The sequence below is a fragment of the Pundamilia nyererei genome, unplaced genomic scaffold (assembly GCF_000239375.1).
Source record: "Pundamilia nyererei isolate P.nyererei 1_Seehausen unplaced genomic scaffold, PunNye1.0 scaffold00016, whole genome shotgun sequence".
NCBI lineage: Eukaryota > Metazoa > Chordata > Actinopteri > Cichliformes > Cichlidae > Pundamilia > Pundamilia nyererei.
The window spans coordinates 4,623,555-4,641,483 of NW_005187417.1; the positions used below are offsets into that span (position 1 = coordinate 4,623,555).

The 17,929-nt window shown below is 39.0% G+C and overlaps 1 protein-coding gene across 1 annotated transcript in view; it reads left to right on the forward strand.

Annotated features, from left to right (window-relative positions):
• igsf9a (immunoglobulin superfamily, member 9a) overlaps positions 1 to 17,929 on the forward strand; it is a 57,039-nt gene that overhangs the window by 5,120 nt on the left and 33,990 nt on the right. The window contains exons 2-6 of the mRNA XM_005725663.1: positions 4,488 to 4,582; positions 4,707 to 4,907; positions 12,744 to 12,890; positions 16,465 to 16,613; positions 17,416 to 17,527. Of these exons, the coding sequence (XP_005725720.1) occupies positions 4,522 to 4,582; positions 4,707 to 4,907; positions 12,744 to 12,890; positions 16,465 to 16,613; positions 17,416 to 17,527 (670 nt within the window). The 5' untranslated portion in view covers positions 4,488 to 4,521. The remainder of the gene's footprint in view (positions 1 to 4,487; positions 4,583 to 4,706; positions 4,908 to 12,743; positions 12,891 to 16,464; positions 16,614 to 17,415; positions 17,528 to 17,929) is intronic.

Below are 17,929 nucleotides of genomic sequence, written 5' to 3' on the forward strand. Positions count from 1 at the left end.
TTTTTTTAGTTTTGTTATATTTTGAGTATTAAATTAAAGCCTTTTTTGAGTTCACGTCTGTCTCCGGAGTCTGCACCTTGGGTCCTATTCCTGCCTGCACACAGCCACACCTAACACTATGCCATCATGCTATTATTAATTAATGAACCGATGTACCTAACTGTTAGTATTACGATGACTACACATTCTTGGGCTTGCTCAGATTTAAATCCACATACACTCTACCATAACAGCAACCTTGGAAATTCTCTGCATGTGACGCTGTGTGAGCACACTTTGAAAACTCTTCAAATATGTGATGAATACCTGATGTTAAAGTATGTGTTGTATTCATCTCAGTTGAAGGCTGTTCGGTGCCCTGAGCTTTAAAGTGTTGATGGACGTGTATCACATGTGATTCACAGCGCAAGCTTTGCTTTGGATTACTGTCTTCACTGTGTTTCCCTCACAGTTGCACTATAATCTGTTTAAATCCAAATCCAACCCCTATGGAGTCCTTTTAGTGTGATTCGGGACCATGCCTGAAGTTTGAGTTCTGCAGCGCTATAGGAATTTAATATTTATAGTCATGCCTTTGGATTAATGATTTTGTTTGTCCAAAGCTGAAGCACCATTTTCTGTTAAACGCTGTTGTTTACCTCTTTAGGTCACAGCAAATGAGCAATTTGACTTCTTTCCCCTTTCTACTTGCACTCTGGTCAGAGGCTAATGTCCAATTTACTGTAGCTTGCTGGCAGATACAAACAGCCTTGAACAGTTCTAACCCACAAAACAAATACCCTTGGTTTCATATTCTCTAACGGATGCAGCACCTGTTGTTTTCCAAATCGATACCAGTGCTATTGTAATAGACATATTTTGAAAATAGGCCCAAACAAGCAGGGACCACAGCAAAATGCATGGATGAGAAACAGAATGAAAACATTTATGCAAGAGGAGCTCCTTTATCTTTAAGTTTTAATTGTGGTAGGTAAAAGGAGAGCTGGCTGCTGATAAATCTGTGACTGTGCCCTCTGTGATGATTAATCAGCTGCTCCCCATTTCTTTCCTTATGTAGATTAAAATGGCAACAACGCAGAATTTCAGCAGCAGCATGCCTGTCACTGACTTTTCTATTTCTGCCAGCTGATAAATCTATGCGAGACAGGGCGCTTTCTTTTGTGAGCTACTGGCTCATTTAGTATAGCTTTATACATTTTCCAGAGTGCTGTGCTGTCACCGTGCTTGTGTTTATGTGCATCCTTTCAGTGTCAGAGGAAGGGATAATACGTCTGTGGGAAATGTCTAGAGACCATCCGTGTTACCATGGCTGAGAGCTTCACCTGTGCGGGCCGCTTTGTTTGGCATCTCTCTGAATTTTTGGTTCAAATTTAATGATGGAAAATGTCCTGCAGTTGATTTTTGCCCCCCCCCCCTCTTCTTGCTGTAGCCTCCCTTTCTTTTCCCTCTCTTTCAAAAATAATCTTTCTTTTAACTCATGTGGATCCACTTTATTGCCTTGCTATTTCACCATTCACATAAATAAGCCTTACCTTGTCAAGCAGTAAAACTATAAACATTTTTATTCAGCTGAAGCTTGCACGTATTTGCCAGATGCGGGGCAGAGGTCTGGTTATAATTCTTTAATCAGTGACTTGATGACTATCTGTACTCTGTGTTGAATCCTTATCATCTCCATTCTTATTAGTTAACAAGAGGCAAATAAGGGTGATAAATAATAAGTAGATGATGCTGAGCATCTGTTCATTAAGAGCCAAATGGGGAAGCTGAGTCATGGCAACAGGGAGTCTTCATTTGTATGTGTGTGCATGTTCTCACACTGTGTGAGGGAGAGAAGCAACAGATTCATAATGTTGAAGCTTTACCTTGGCTTGTCATACTCAGTCTCAGCAAACATGCAAGGCCTAAATCCAGCATAATAAGTTCAGGATAGACTCTGTTGTGTTGCTTTGCATGAAGCCATCTGGATGAAGGGCATCAAACACTTTGCGATCAAATTTTTTATTTTTTTTGCCTGACTTTCACTTTGATTTTGTGGAAAATCTGTGTGTGTTGTTCTGTTGCTGAAGTATGTGAATATGTTGGAACAAGCGCAGCAGCTATTGACAGCCTGTGTAATTATTTGTCTTGAGTTCAGACTTTGTCCTGGTCGTGAAATGAACAATCCAATAAAAGCCTTATGGTTATAGAGAGCTGATAAGGCCTTTGCTGCTCCTGCTACTGGGTCAAGGATAATAACATTGCTAATTATCAGGAAGTACAGAGATCACTCAAGATGAAATCATCTTCATGAATCTGTTACCTTTTAAAGTCAACACTGTGCTTACACCCAGTTTGTACAAACTACATAGTCATTATACATTAGAAACAACAAAGTTTCCATATATATTTGATAATATTCAGGTGATGTGATTCTATACTGATCATTTATTGTTGATACCTACAATTTTTAAAACTTTTGAAATGTGAAAAACAGATTTCCATCACAGGGGGTATTTGGGTCAGTACTATATATCGGCAAGAAGAAATACAGTCTGAAAACTGTCAACGAAATGGTAATAAATTTGAAATCCTGTGAGTTTTTGACTCTCGTTTAGTCAAGAATTTCAAAAAAGAACAGGTTTAAAGTATATTTGGATTTCCATTTTATGCTTTTTCATAAATCACCTGTGACATTATGAGAGAAAGGACTTTTTTTTTTTCCACGTTTATCACTTTTGTCCCTTGCTCGGATGTTAAATAAGAGTTTAAATTTAGCCATTTACTGGTGTTATAATTAGATACTTTGATTCATCTTTGTAGTTTTCCCTCTGTACACCACAACAGTCGAACCACAATCAAACAATTGAGATGTGATTGAAATGCAAAGTTTCAGTTTTAGTTCAAGGGGTTTAACAAAAGCATAATAATAATAATAAATAAAGCAGATAAATATCTGAAGTTCATTCCAAAGTGTTGAACTTTTTGTTTTGTTTCACTGAAACACTCATTATATGATCCAAAGAGATTTTGATGCAAGCAAAGGAGGTCATCATCAGGCTGAAAACCAAAATAGATCTATCGAAGAAAAAGCAACAACTTTAAAGGTGGCCAACTCAACGTTCTGGTACTGTGTATGTTCTTAAAAATGAAAACTTCACTGGCCGGCTCAGCAACACCAAAAGGCCAGACCAGAGAAGATAAGTCAAGTTGATGATAGCAGAATTCTTTCTTTGGTTAGGGAAAGCCCTTTCACAACATTCAGCCAAGTCAAGAACTCTCTAAAGATTGTAGGTGTCCAAACTACTGGTTATACTTAAAAACAGGAAGGACATTCTTCCTAATACATTCTATCACTAACAGATGATTATAGTAAGAGGAAAAAGTATGAAGAAGGAAAGGAACAGCTCACAATCTGAAGCATGCCACATCATTTCTCAATGGCATGGGAATGGATGACTGCCAATGGACTCGGGTCACTGGTGTTTATGGATGAAGTATAAGGATGAATTCTGAAATGTACAGGGCTGTACTCTCTGCTCAGATTCAGCGAAATGCTGCAGAACTGCAAAAATGATTAGATGGAGCTTCACAAGGTGATGGATAGTCACCTGAAGTATACTGCAAAAGCAACACAAGAGAGCACATGGAAGGGAAACGAGGTCAGTTGGCGACCCTGTGTGTAGAAGCAGAGCAGAGAAAAGGCCCGGACATGACACAGGAGTTCAGAGCTTTGTCTTTCATCAGTTGATGGCATTGTTTTGCAATCTGCAACTAAGGAAATCAAAGGAATTGAAAAGCTTGGCAGAAAGCAATTCCAATTGATTGGACATTTTAACCTGAATCTTAGATCTGAATTGGGACAGTTCCAATGCCCTAGTCAGTAATGTGCTGTTGAATAATTTAGGCAGAGTTTTCATTGAGCAGCTTCCATGAAAATTGTGAACTGACCTGAAAATGACCCATCACCTTGATTTCCTCACTCCTGTGTACATATTTGATCACATCTGAGCAGGGATTACTTTGACTGGATTGAATCAGCTGCTGCCTTTTGGCATTAAGTTGCACTCCTTAATGCTTAACTGTAGCCTGCGCTCCATCAGCTCAGCTCATCTCTGTCCTTGAGTGCTGAGTCTCCTGGCTGCTTCAGCCAAATGTCTTCATTGATGTGCTCTAAATAAAACACTTAGATGTCACTTTGCACGTGACTTGCAAAAGATTTATTTGACATTTATGACATTTACTTTCAGAAAACGATATAAGGCCGGGGAGCTTTCTGGCTGCAGAGGCCGCTCTGCCCATTTGTGTAATGATATGGGATGAATTCCAGTTATTGGAAAGCTGTATAAAAATCTGAATGCTCCTTTCCTCGTGTCTGTAAAATTATGACAGAAGTGGCAGCTCTGGTGTAGACTTTTTAGTTTGGAAATCTGTCACAGATGGCTGTCTTCTTGTGTGCAGCCAAGCAAGTAATGTGATTGTGACAATTGTGTCTCTTTTGCCTACAGATTGAACATGCTGCAGGTTGTATGAGTGACAGATATGGGGTCGGCAAGATCTTATTTGCAGACTTTCACTGTGGCGGTGGTTATTTGCCAATTTCGTAAGTTTTTTTTCAAATATCATTTTGCATTCCAGTGTACTTTCTCCATTTGCTCACTGTTATCCTTTGCTTTGTGAACTAACTGAAGCATATTCTCTGATTTTGCTTACAACAAACCCAACAGTAACCACTGAAGGTTTGACCTCTGAGGTGCAGGCAAAGGCTGGAAGCTCCGTGGAGCTCGAGTGCAGACTTCCGTCATCAGACCCAGCAGTTGTGTCCTCTGCATCCCAGCACGTGGTTGAATGGATTCGACAGGGATTTGACATTCCTGTTCTGATTAAATTTGGATCTTATGCACCTCGGGTACATCCACAGTATGAGGGTAAGCATCTGTTACTACATGCATACACTGTTTGCTGTAGTTGATGCCATTGTCTCAAGTAGCTTATCTTCATACTGTACATACATGCTACTGATGTAAAGTATAATTATTGTATTTTTATTTTAGGATTTACTCTAGATATTGTATTGTAAGAATATTAGCTTAGCTGAATTAGCTTAAGAAGCTATTGGACAGACTGTAAGTGAATCACGTAGAGAAAGTTTGTTTCTCCTGTTAATGATGGCTACTAAATTTGATGATCCCCTGCATGTTGGTACTGCTCTTATTTTTTTTTTACAGGTGTTATAGTTGTTTCTGTATGTGAATATGCTTTAGTAAGGAACTTCAAACAGTGAAGGATTCTTATTTGTTGCCATTGTCAGTACAAAAGACACTCAGTGAATTTAAGTTGAAAATATTAGAATGATGGCTGAATATGACATGGTTTGGTCCAAGTTTCTTTTAACTGAAAGAATGTAACCAATATCAGGTTCTCAGAATACACTCAGTACCACACCTTGATGTCCTTTTCAGACCAATGTTATATTTGGAGCTACTGTTAAAGGAGGTGAAACATTGCATCATCGCCTATTGTGCGCACTCTGCACACAGCACAGAGAACAAAGAGTCTACAGGGGGAAAGAGCCTCTATAGTCCAAGGATACCTTTGTGTGGCTCCTGTTATCCTTTAAAGTTGCAAACAATGGAACAAATGTGGAGAAAAAGAAGGCATGTCTGGGTTAGTCAGATCTTTCTTTTGTCAGGGGCATTGTTTTTCTTTTCTGCTGTGCTGCCTGAAGAAAAGTTCAATCTATGGACCTCTTCGGTGTTTTTGAATTTCTGCTTGAGAACAATGTCGTCATAGAAAGAAAAATGCCAAAGGAGGCATGATGATCCCACTTCAAAGAGTAAAATTAATTTAAACAGTTCAGCTGGTAGCACAAAGCAGACAGCTAACTAACACTGAGTTGTTACCTTGTCATTTATTTTCAGTGATGAGAATACCGATAGGGGGTAGATAGCAGCAATCAACATTTCATTTGTATAATTACTGCTATAGCAATCCTCTTCTGCAATATTCTTCAAAACCCTTCTTACCCACTGTTGCATCAGTCTCTATAAACTCATTCGATGTGACTAAAAACTGTTCATACCGACACGAATCATTTTAAAATTCTGGCAGAGCTTCCAAAGCCACCAGATATATCAGATTTTTTTTCTGAGGAATGTGTATTAAAGATGAGGAACAAAAAATGTAGACTGTTTTGATCCGGTGCAGTTTCAAATATTGCACTGACTTTAAAGGTGCCTGCGAGGAACTAAAAGAAGAAGTGGAATCAGAACTAAATGAAGTATGCGAAAATATAGATCACTATCACTAAAACTTAATTACCGATCATTTTACGTTTCTTTTTGTGTCATTTTCAATATGTGATATTCAATTCAATTTCAATTCAATTTAATTCAATTTTATTTATATAGCGCCAAATCACAACAACAGTCGCCTCAAGGTGCTTTATATTGTACAGTAAAAACCCAACAATCATATGACCCCCTATGAGCAAGCACTTTGGCGACAGTGGGAAGGAAAAACTCCCTTTTAACAGGAAGAAACCTCCAGCAGAACCAGGCTCAGGGAGGGGCGGCCATCTGCTGCGACCGGTTGGGGTGAGAGAAAGAAGACAGGATAAAGACATGCTGTGGAAGAGAGACAGAGGTTAATAACAGATATGATTCAATGCAGAGAGGTCTATTAACACATAGTGAATGAGAAAGGTGACTGAAAAGGAAAAACTCAATGCATCATGGAAATCCCCCAGCAGCCTATGCCTATTGCAGCATAACTACTGTAAGGGAGGATTCAGGGTCACCTGGTCCAGCCCTAACTATATGCTTTAGCAAAAAGGAAAGTTTTAAGCCTAATCTTGAAAGTAGAGATAGTGTCTGTCTCCAGAATCCAAACTGGAAGCTGGTTCCACAGAAGAGGGGCCTGAAAACTGAAGGCTCTCCCTCCCATTCTACTTTTAAATACTCTAGGAACAACAAGTAGGCCTGCAGAGCGAGAGCGAAGTGCTCTAATAGGGTGATATGGTACTACAAGGTCATTAAGATAAGATGGGGCCTGATTATTTAAGACCTTGTATGTGAGGAGCAGGATTTTGAATTCAATTCTGGATTTAACAGGAAGCCAATGAAGGGAAGCCAAAACAGGAGAAATATGCTCTCTCTTTCTAGTCCCTGTCAGGACTCTTGCTGCAGCATTTTGGATTAACTGAAGGCTTTTCCGGGGGGTTTTAGGACATCCTGATAATAATGAATTACAGTAGTCCAGCCTGGTTGTCACAAAATTATAGATGTTAAAATGCATCTACAATTCCTGCTCCCTAAGGACTTTTCATTTATGTCAGTCTGTCAGTTTAGATTTCTTGCTTGAGCTCAGGGCAGTTAAAGAAATCAATGGATTAAAACGGGGCTGTCTGTTAGTCACAAACACAACAATGCTATTGGATACAGGTAATTGCTGATTCCTAAATGATTATTGCCTACAAATCCCATAAAAGATTAAAAACAACAATTTGTTGCCGAACTCACTAAATCAATACTTTTAGAAAAGTTGCTGGACACTGTAGTACCTTGCCAGGGGTAAATGGTGATTTGTTGAGGACTATTTTCACCTGTGGATTACACATTGTGTGCTGTGTTTGCACTTACAGCACCAGGGATGCTGTAATGCATTAAGAATTTACTCAAAATAAAATGCAGGGCTTGTGATCAGAACAAAAGGCCACCCAGTGCAATGCAAATACACGGTCGGACGATGAAACTCTATCACCCAGAGGAATGAGATAAACCAGTTTTTGGATGAATAAACAGTAACAGGCAGTTACATCAATTCATTGTTGGTGTCGGACTATTCATTTTTTTAATATAGAATAATTCCAGCTTCATTTTTGAAGTCACTTTCCGTGTACAGTGTACCAATCTCTTTGGTGTCATGTCCATTGATTGCTCTAGGATACGGTAATGAGCTGCAAACACCGGCATTACGTGTTTCTTTGTCAAAGGATCAGAAGCTACTTTCAGCTGAGTTAAGGCCTTTGTCATGCAAGCTGGATGCCACTCCCTTGCCCAACCCAGGCAGGAAATATGACACAGACATTTACATAGTAATAAAGTCGGGGCAAACGTTAGCTGATGAATTATCGTAAGTGGGAGTGGGGCAGACTTTAATTCCAGCCCCGGCTCATAAAAAGCAGTAGCCTTTTGTCACTTACTCTCAAGACAATCCGTCAACGTGCAGCTCATTACACTGCATGTTAGTTTTCAGACGAAGGCTTCTAGTAAAAAGCCCAATAAAAATATGCCTGCCCTTCAACCCATAAATTACACTATTTGTACTCAACTCGACTCAACTACAAAGCTCTCTTCAAGGAAAAGCAGCAGCTTTAATAGACGGGTTTGCTAATCACATGCCTCTCAGGCGACAAACAAAAAGCTGCAGTTTTATACAGGTTTGAAAAAGATGCTTTGTCCCATCTGAGGCAAAGCTTTCTCACAGGTACCAGCCGGTGTGGGAGTAACAGGTGCAGCATGGGAAACCAACGCTTTAGAGATGGAACGACTGGTGTGTATTTCACCCCCTCGGGCCATGAATGTTCTCGGGTGTCTCAATAGTTTGGCTTCAGGACTCAGTCTCCAACTGTTGTTTAGCTGTTGTGATTCTAATGGAAGTTATCCAAGTGATTCACTCTGCTGAGGCTCATTTTTTTTCGTTCCATCATTCCTCCCTTTTCATCACCTTAAACTGATTAAACTTCTCTACATGTAGTCCACCTCTCCCATCAACATTCCTTGTCTTTTGGCCGTGTTTGTAGCTTTGCAAAGTGTGAGTTACTTTAGATTTTCATCTGATTGCTCCCCTGAGAGGGTTAAGGGCTAAAAAGGGCTTAAATAAATTTGTGTTATAGAGCTGTAAAGATCAAAGGATTAGCATTTTCTCTGTGGAAAGGACAGAAAGTCCCTCAACACCCATACAGCTGCTGACTATAAAAAAGTAAATACAGCTGTATAAATGCACTGTTCGCAAGCTCTTCCTATTCAAATCCCATCATAATCAGCCTGTGTGCAGGAGCAACACATTACACACAGCTGAAATGGCTAATACTTCCTTTTTCACATGGAAAAACATTAGAGCCTTCACTGGGATTACTCATGTTCGTTACAGCAGTGAGTAGACCTCAGCGTCTGACAGGGACAGAGACCTTCAATACCAAATTTAAAACCATGACACAGAAGAGCTTAACACACACAAAAAAAACAAAAAAACAAAAACGAGGAGTGAAACCTTATCGTTTTCTTTTCTCTAACCGAAACCAGAGTGCCTCTGCGAAGCTTGCCAAGAGCTGACGACATCTTATAGAAATGATGTGGGCTTGCTGCCCATGAGTATCACATTCTCAGGGTCATAAATGTCTGGGCTGCGCAAAATGGTATTGAATTTAAATAATTTTTCATACAAGCCCCTGTCACAGAAAACAAGACACTTTCCCCCTGAGATACGTCCCACCCAACCGAAGCCTTTCTTTAGAATTTGAAAACGTCATCTCCAAAATGTTACATATCCATTTTGGAAGAAAGAAAATCAATATCTCTGGTGCATCCTTCACTCTGAATAAAACTGGTAAAAATAAAAAGCACACTCCGCAGTCCTCCAAATGTCCCTTTTGTCAGTAAAGTGCCTGTTTTTTATTGAGCTCTATTAAGGACCTCAAACATGTGGTCTTTTCATAAGAGTAGGTGTTTTTGTTTGGAATTTTAAAGCATTTTGGTACTGTGATCCCTGCCCTGATTTTCCTTTTTTTTTTAAAAACATAAAATGTATAAAAATTACGTGGTACTGTGGCTAAAATACAATAATGATGAGGCATAAACTCTTTAAGGTTCAATGTAAAAAAAAATGGTCTTGAGCTGATGTGATTTTTGTAAAAGATCTTACTTCGTCTTAGTCCATCTGAAATAAAACGATGCCTTTTAATTATCTCTACTGAAGGAAAAGAGGCTCCTTTCCCCCTCATAGAGTTACTGTCTTAAGAAAGACGATGACCATCACTTTTAATAATGTATTTTAATAGACTTTTCATTTCAGACTTAATTCCTTCATTTGTAGAGAGTTGTATTTCTTCACAGCACTGAATGGTTTCATGTTTCCCTGTCACCTGAGAATGTATTCAGGAATAATGCCTTTAGGCGGCTTCACTTGGAGACACTATATTCATCACTATATTCAGCCATGTTTTTGTGTGTGGAGTATGTTGAATTGAGCTGTAAGGAGGATAGCTGAATGAGTCTCAGACCTGCAAAGCTGCTCTTTGGCTAATTTATAATGTTTTTAGTGTGTGGAGCAGTGAACATGACAAGGAAAAGTATCGAGTCTTGTTGGTGCAGGCTGGGTGTCTGTTTTTCCAATTTAGGTTCATCATTTTTTCCCGGTGAACACTGTTTCAAAGCAAGTTTTTTAGGGCAAGCTTTCAACAGTTTTTCTAAGGTACCTGTAAAGATCTGCTGCTATGCAGCCACACACTATTGGAGACTACTGCATTTGAAAGTAGAATATGAATGCAAGAAAAAGAGGAGAACTTAAAATTCACTGCCTGTAATATAGTCATCAGCATAGTCTGAGCATCAGAATCGGCAAAACAAATGAAAAATCTGTTAAAATCTCAATTATTCTATATGACTACAATTTTCCATTAAAAGCAGATACGCAATATCTGTTTTAAATTTGGATGATATCCTCTTTACCTCCTTATGAAACTCTGCGTTACTTCCAGCACTGCTGCTACGTGTGGCTCCTGTCTGGTCCTGTTCTGACCAGTTTTACGTGTGCATTTGCAATATGTGGATCTCTTCTCCTGTGTGAAATCAGCCGACCATCAGTTTGGATTTTCCTTATTTGATTTTGCGTAGATGGAAGGGGGGCAGGATTGCAGAGAGATAGTAGCACAGGTGGTAATGATCGCAAGATTCCATCATCTTCAGTGGTTGAAGCAGATCCTCATACAGTTCAGGTTGTTTGCACCTGATTTGTTCCTCAAACACTGAAGGATGTTACAGTGTATCTCTATATTTGCACAATTTGGATGATTTTCATAGTACACAATCCAGTCACTAAAGACTGCTGTTTATTTTATGGGTCATAGGAGACCCAGCTCTCATCACCAGGGATGATCCTCAACATGCCAGTTTGACACTGAAGTTGATATTTGCTCTCTACCCAAACATCAGCATCCCAGCAGGGATGAGAGCACTGCAGCACTTTACAAGTAAACAACCTTCAATGAGATAGCGGCCAAATTTAAATCAGGTACGGTTTCTGCTTTTTATAGGCCGATTAGCAGATCCTTTTGATCCCACCTCGTATTTAACAGTTTATGGGTATAAATTATTCCATTAGATAGCCACTTATTATTTAACAATATAGTATCATAAATTATTCTGACTGATTAACACCCTATATTTAATAGTTGGTGTTATTTTTGATGGTCAGGAGTGAGTTTGGCTGAAGGACAAAAATGGAAATGCTGTTGTTATATTTACATCAACAATGCAAAGCCAGACTGCCTTCATTTTACTACACTCCTGATTTGTTGGCACACTTTACCTTTCGTTAAAACTTGATTCTCATGCATGCACACATTTTCAGACAGTGCCTCTCAGCACAAATAATCTATGTCTGACGGTCTGAGTCGTGCACACTGTCTAAAGTCTAAATTTCCTCTGTCTCTGCCTCTGTGTTGTATTGTTTCTGTGGCCTCACACTTAATTTACCTTGCATTCAAATCCTTTGCTATCACGCATTTTTCAAACAGCAGCAGTGATGGCAGTAGGCCATGCTCTTGTTTCCCCTCCACCCCTCTCTTCACTTTTATCTCATCACTCCCAGTCATGTTTCCTCAACATCCCTGCAGCACCACAACCCTTCCTCTAAGGTGCAATAGTGACCCATATCAAACTGATCTCGTAAACAGGCAAGCAGTAGAAAAGGTGCCAGAGGTCAAAGGGTGGGATTTTAAAAAGTGTTAATCCCCTGAGTGTATGCTCATGTGTACTTTACTCTACTTAACCCCCACCTCACTTTTCCCCTGTGGATTTTGTCCCCTTTGGCGGCTTGGAAAAGTAAATACACTGTGTTATCAGTGTCAGCATACCTAACTCCAACTTCCTGGTTCTTTTTGACTGTCAGGGCTTTCCCTCCCTGTCATAGTAAACAGAAATCAGAGCCTCTGTTAATAATTACCATCATAGCACAGGGATCCCAGTGGGTCTCAGGCTTCCACAGGGCAGTCTGCTTTCTGTTTACATGTCTTCATTTTGAGATGGTGCAGTGAGAGGCTGTGTGTTCTAACACAGTGCGTTCATTGACAGCTTCTCTTCGGCCATGCTATTGGGTCACCGGACAATTGCGTGTCTGTTAAAGTGTGAAAAACTAGATGGACATGGAAAGATGTGGGCTGCAGACTGGAAAAGATAAAGGCTTGATGTTGCAAGCTACACTGGCTCCAGGGAGCCGTCACCTGGCAACAGGGAGATCAGATTTCTAAGTTTGTGCGTGCATGTGTGCTGCAGTTTGCGTGTTTGCTTGTGCATATGTTGCTGTGTGGTCATTTTAAGGCACCATTTGAGGACACTATTCATTTCCTGTGTGACAAAGCATCACAGACCAACAGATGCACACACCTGAGACCTGACAAGTGAAGTCACAATTGTCTGCGCTATTCCTCTGTCACGTTCCATGCACCTACCCTCTCACTTTTTTCCTGCACTCTGTTTCCGCAGGGCGAGTATCTCTGGTACGAATCACCACCCTCAGGCTGGAGGGCCTGCTGCTCGCTGACCAGGGCTTGTATGAGTGTCGAATCCTCTCACTGGATAAGCCAACAGATGAGCTGCAAAATGGCACCTGGACTGTACTTTCTGTTACTGGTGAGGTTAATGGAACAGCTTGTGTGTGTCATCATGGCTGCTCTCAAAGAAGAATTTAGTTGGCTTTTTTACAGTAAGCCAGAGATCAAAATGTAAATAAACGACAGGATTGAACCAGATTCGAACAGTAATTTCCACCTGAGCCCCCTGGACCAGTTTGTCACTCAAACCACTGAAAATGAGAAACGCTAACTTTTACTACAGCACAGGAAAGCCTGCCTGAGGCCTTGGTACTATTTTGTTACTAGCTGAAATGTTGCTCTTGTGTCTTGTTTGCAATTTATTTGATGAGATTGATTTATTGCTATCATTACAACAGAAGCACACATCCAGCTTAGAAGTTATATTTTGGTCATGTTATACCAACAACTTTAGATTCTTTAGCAGCTCAATGGTGTATTTACCACATATACTGTATATAAAAGATGGACATAACGTCAGCCACTCAGCCATCCATTTGTTGTTTTATGTCTGCTTCTTCAACAGTAGTCTTCTTTGTTCCTCCTTGTTTAGTGAGGGTTTGATTTGACTAAAAAGACAAAAGGACACTGCTGATGCATATATTTGACTTAATAATCCTGGTCTAAATACTGCCCTTTTTGTCATTTATTTTACTTTAAATAGGTTCTTAATTCACAAAATTACCATGTTCTATTAAATAAAAGAACATGTCTTTAAATTTGTTTTATCCTGTCTTATGTTTGCAGCCAGTGGAGTTGCCCCTTTCTGAGATTTCAAGGAATGCAGTTTTTAGGCACCTTTTCTTTATGGCTTTACTTTTAAGACCCCTTTTTATATCATTCACATGCATTTATTTATATATTATACAAATCAAGAAACAAAATGTAACATGAGCTATATGCCTCTATTATAGGCTCAGTTGTGATGTTAGCAAATAACCACGCTGATAAAACGTAAAACAAAGTAGTCAGTCCTGAAGTGCTGCTAGCAACATTGACCACACCACAGTTATTAGAGGAAATTAAAAAAGATAAATTGGTAAGAAAAACTCTTTTTAGGCAAGTGAAGTAAAAAGAAATGCTTGAGTATAGAAAAAAAATTACTAAATGAAGCAATATTATGTACTAACAATGCTAAAATAAAAATACTAATCTAATTTAGGCCTGTAGAGTCTGAGTTTAACCTCTTGGGTATTTTGTAATTTCTCTGAGCAATACACGATCTGACCTTTGGGTTAATTAGCTAGAATAGTCACTCCTGGGAACATTGTGGCATTTTGTCTGAACACAAGTGAGGGTAGACTTTCTTTTTCACATGACTAAATGCGTGTTTTAAACTGAAAATATTTTGAGTGCTTCAAGCATAAAAATGGAAATGACTAGAAATGGAACCAAAAATGAGCATGCAGATAGATGTGTGTCTTTTTTTATCTACATTCAATTTTAAACCAATTACCAGGCAACAGCTAACCCCTCATGCTAGCAACAAATGAAACTATAATGCACTAATGCAGACTGCTCACTCTGCATTCCTGTAGCTTGGGATGTGGCAGTATTACATTCAGTGATGGGAGAAGGCAGGAGGAAAGGCGGTGCAGTCAGAATGGAAAGCAAGACCTGGGGTGTGGTTGAATAGTCAAATTTGCTTGGGAAGGTTCCCAACTAAGCCGAGTAAGCTGGGACTATCTGCGCGGCAACCATGATAAGAGCTTTTTTGCGTTCTCCACATACTAAGGAAAGGTGCTTCAGTGCTTCCTTTATTGCCACTTTTAGCCCAGGACCCACACGACCATCCTCAAGGAAAAGAGAAAAAGGTCATTCTATCCCAGAGTTCTGACCAGTTATGAAAACAACCAAGAAAAAGTGCTAAAGTGTGCAGATCATGTAAATGTTAATTATCAACATGTTTTCCATTTACAAAACTTGCTGATATGTTTTGATTTTTAAAGTAAAGATTATGAGTTATTTAGTTGTTAAATTGTATTGGTTTCCAAAGGAAGAAACATAGAAAACATGACTTAATTCCTTTATTTTTTTAGGCTACATTCTATATAATATATATTAATACAGTATAAAGAAGTTTATATTATTCAAATGTGATCTTTTAGCTTACAGTCTACCGTATGAACTTCCACTCATCAGGTAACTGCTGTATATACTACATAAAAAATCACCTCTTAAACTGAAAGAAAACGAACATGATGTTAAAAGAAGTTTTTTTTTTAATAGTGTCTAAACTTTTTTAACAGATCAGGTAATTTGGATAACTTCTGACTTCTTTTACCTGGATTTTGGAAAGAATAGTCATTGACTAGAGTTAGCGTCATACTTCTTGATAGGTGTAAATAATAAATCGTAATATGAAATATGCATCATTATTTTTGCCCTTTGAAGTTTATCTATATTTTCGAAAACCTTTGCTATGATTCCACACACAAACATACAGAACAAAGTAGGAGTGCGCCTCAGATCAAAGCGGCAGAAACAGTTTCACCGAGCTGGTCTGTGTGAGCATCAGGATAGGGGTGAGAATAGTAATAGATGATGACTGTGTACTTGAGGGCTTGGATGTTACTTTGCTGGCATGCCCTGCAAGTATGGGCTTTACCTATTGTTTGCACTCCCCTTCAATAATAATCTGTGCGACTGTCATGGGTTTGAATTGGCGAGATAAAAGAACATGCTTCTTTTTCTGTTTTATTAGTCAATAATATACTAAAGTTTATTTTCAGAGAGTAAGTAAAAAAAAACTTAAATATTCTTCATATACAGCTACAGTAAGGATATAAGTTATGGTGGCTTTTTAACTCTGAAGTGTTTGCAGACAAAAAAGGAAGGCCTGATTGTCCTTTGATAAGATCTGAGATTTAAAGTGTCAGCAAGATGTTCTAAAGGCACATTTAAAAGGCTGCATTTGCAACTGACATTTTCAGTTAGGTATGTGAAATAATAATGTGTCTTTCAGGCTGCTGCTGTACCAAAGCAGGCTGTACTGCTGTCATGTTGTATATAAATGTATTGTCTGCTAATCCAGTTTTTCCTCTTTTGTATTTTTTCCCTTAATACTTCTGCTTTGAAGACAGAGCTTTCTTGCTTTTTACAGAAGGCTAAACAGCTCGAACAGCTTTAATGCTCCTTACCATTGACTCATCAAGTCTGTTGAAATGTACTGGGTGGATGAAACGCCATTCTTCCAAATGAATTTCCCCACATTTGGTGTTTTGATAGTGATATTGGAGATTGCTGTTTAACACATCGGTCCAGAATTTCCCACAGGTGTTCAGTTGTTGGAGCATGACATGTGATTCACATCATTTCAAAACTTATCAAACCAATCAGTGGCACCTTTATCCCTATGGAGACCATTTCCATCAGTAAAGAAATATTTCATCATATGAAAAAGTTGAAAATCTTTATATTAATTTGTTACACTTCCCACTCAGGGGACACAAACTATACCATCAGAATGTATGAACATGTATATTTGTTTATGGATGGTGTGAATAAGTATTCAATCGGAATTTGTTTTTCCATAAATGGCGGAATCTGTTTTTAAGTTTTTTAAATTTAGATGGTTTATGAGCATCTTCTTAAAGCTGTTTTTATATCCATAGCCCCACCCGCCTTCACTGAACCCCCACCTCCTGTCCTCGAGGCTTTGGTTGGAAGTCACATTTCTCTTTCCTGCATGACTAATGGCAACCCTACTCCAGCCATCACTTGGTTTAAAGACGGCATTGCCATTCAAAAAAATATTTCTGAGGTATGTATTTTTTAAGGGGTTTTAAACCTGCAATACAAGTATAGCGCTATAGTTGTTACATGCATGGGGTGAAATAAATAAACAAAATTTTCCTCGAAAATAATATATAGTAGTACTCTCTCTCTTTTTTTTTCAACCCTCAGCAGTTGGCTGCACCTTTCTGAGCCTGGTTCTACTGGAGGTTTCTTCCTTTTTAAAAGGGAGTTTTTAAAAGGGAGCCATCTGATTATTCGGATTTTCTCTATATTATTGTAGGGTCTTTACCTTACTAGTGACTTGAGTTGATTGTTGTTGTGATAAATAAAAGTGCATTGAACTGTATAGTGTTCATGTACTGCAATACATACAAAGTTTGGGTAACACTGAGCAAATGTATCCAAGATACTTTAAAATCAGCCTCAGTTCAAATGCCCATCCATCCATCCATCCATCCAAGTTGACACAGCAGTGTTGATACAAAGTGGCACACGAATAGGTTCTAGAAAAGTCCTTGGAAGGAAAACAAAGGTGCTTTGGACACAAGCACCAAATCTGTTATTACTCCTACCTGTTGAAATATTGTGGCACAGGAACCATTGTGTGGATACATGTGAAGTATGCACGTAGGAAGTGAAGATTCTACTATATTACTATTATCAGCTGGATGCAAATGTCATACAGTACTAAATACTGACATTATACTGTAGGATGCCAATGCTTTTGCACAGGCTACAATTGCTGCTACCTATTGTACTTTCTGTGTGTTTACCTGCCTGCTGCATTCAGCCACCTCTCCGTTTTTTTACTATGTCATATTTATCAGGATGGAGTTTTATCTCTGCGAGCAGTGAGTATACATTCAGCAGGACAGTACACTTGCCACGCCTCCAACTCTGAGGGGAACGTGACTTGCGTGACAAAAGTGAAGATCAAAGGTCAGTTGTTGCCTAACAGTCTGTCTGTCTGTCTTTCTGTCTGCCAATTCCTTTAGTTTCTGTGATGTCTGTGTGCCCAACTGGCTTGAAGCCACCATAATTTACATTTCTGTTTCTTGCCCTTGCATCATGCAACAGAGCAGTAAAAGAAGTTCAAACTGAACTTGACTGGTATTTAGCCACGCAGTGACTAAATAAGAGTCAATATCATGATGTGAGACAAGATATCATCTGGGACTTGCCGATGTTGCTTTATCGTGATAAAGCTTTGTGTTTTGCTCAGTGTGAAGGCTTCATTTTAGAGAAGTTGATGTAACTTAGTGAAAAGTTTATTGTCTGTGGTCATGAATATATGTGTATATATGTGTGTGTGTATATATGTGTGTATATGTGTATATATAT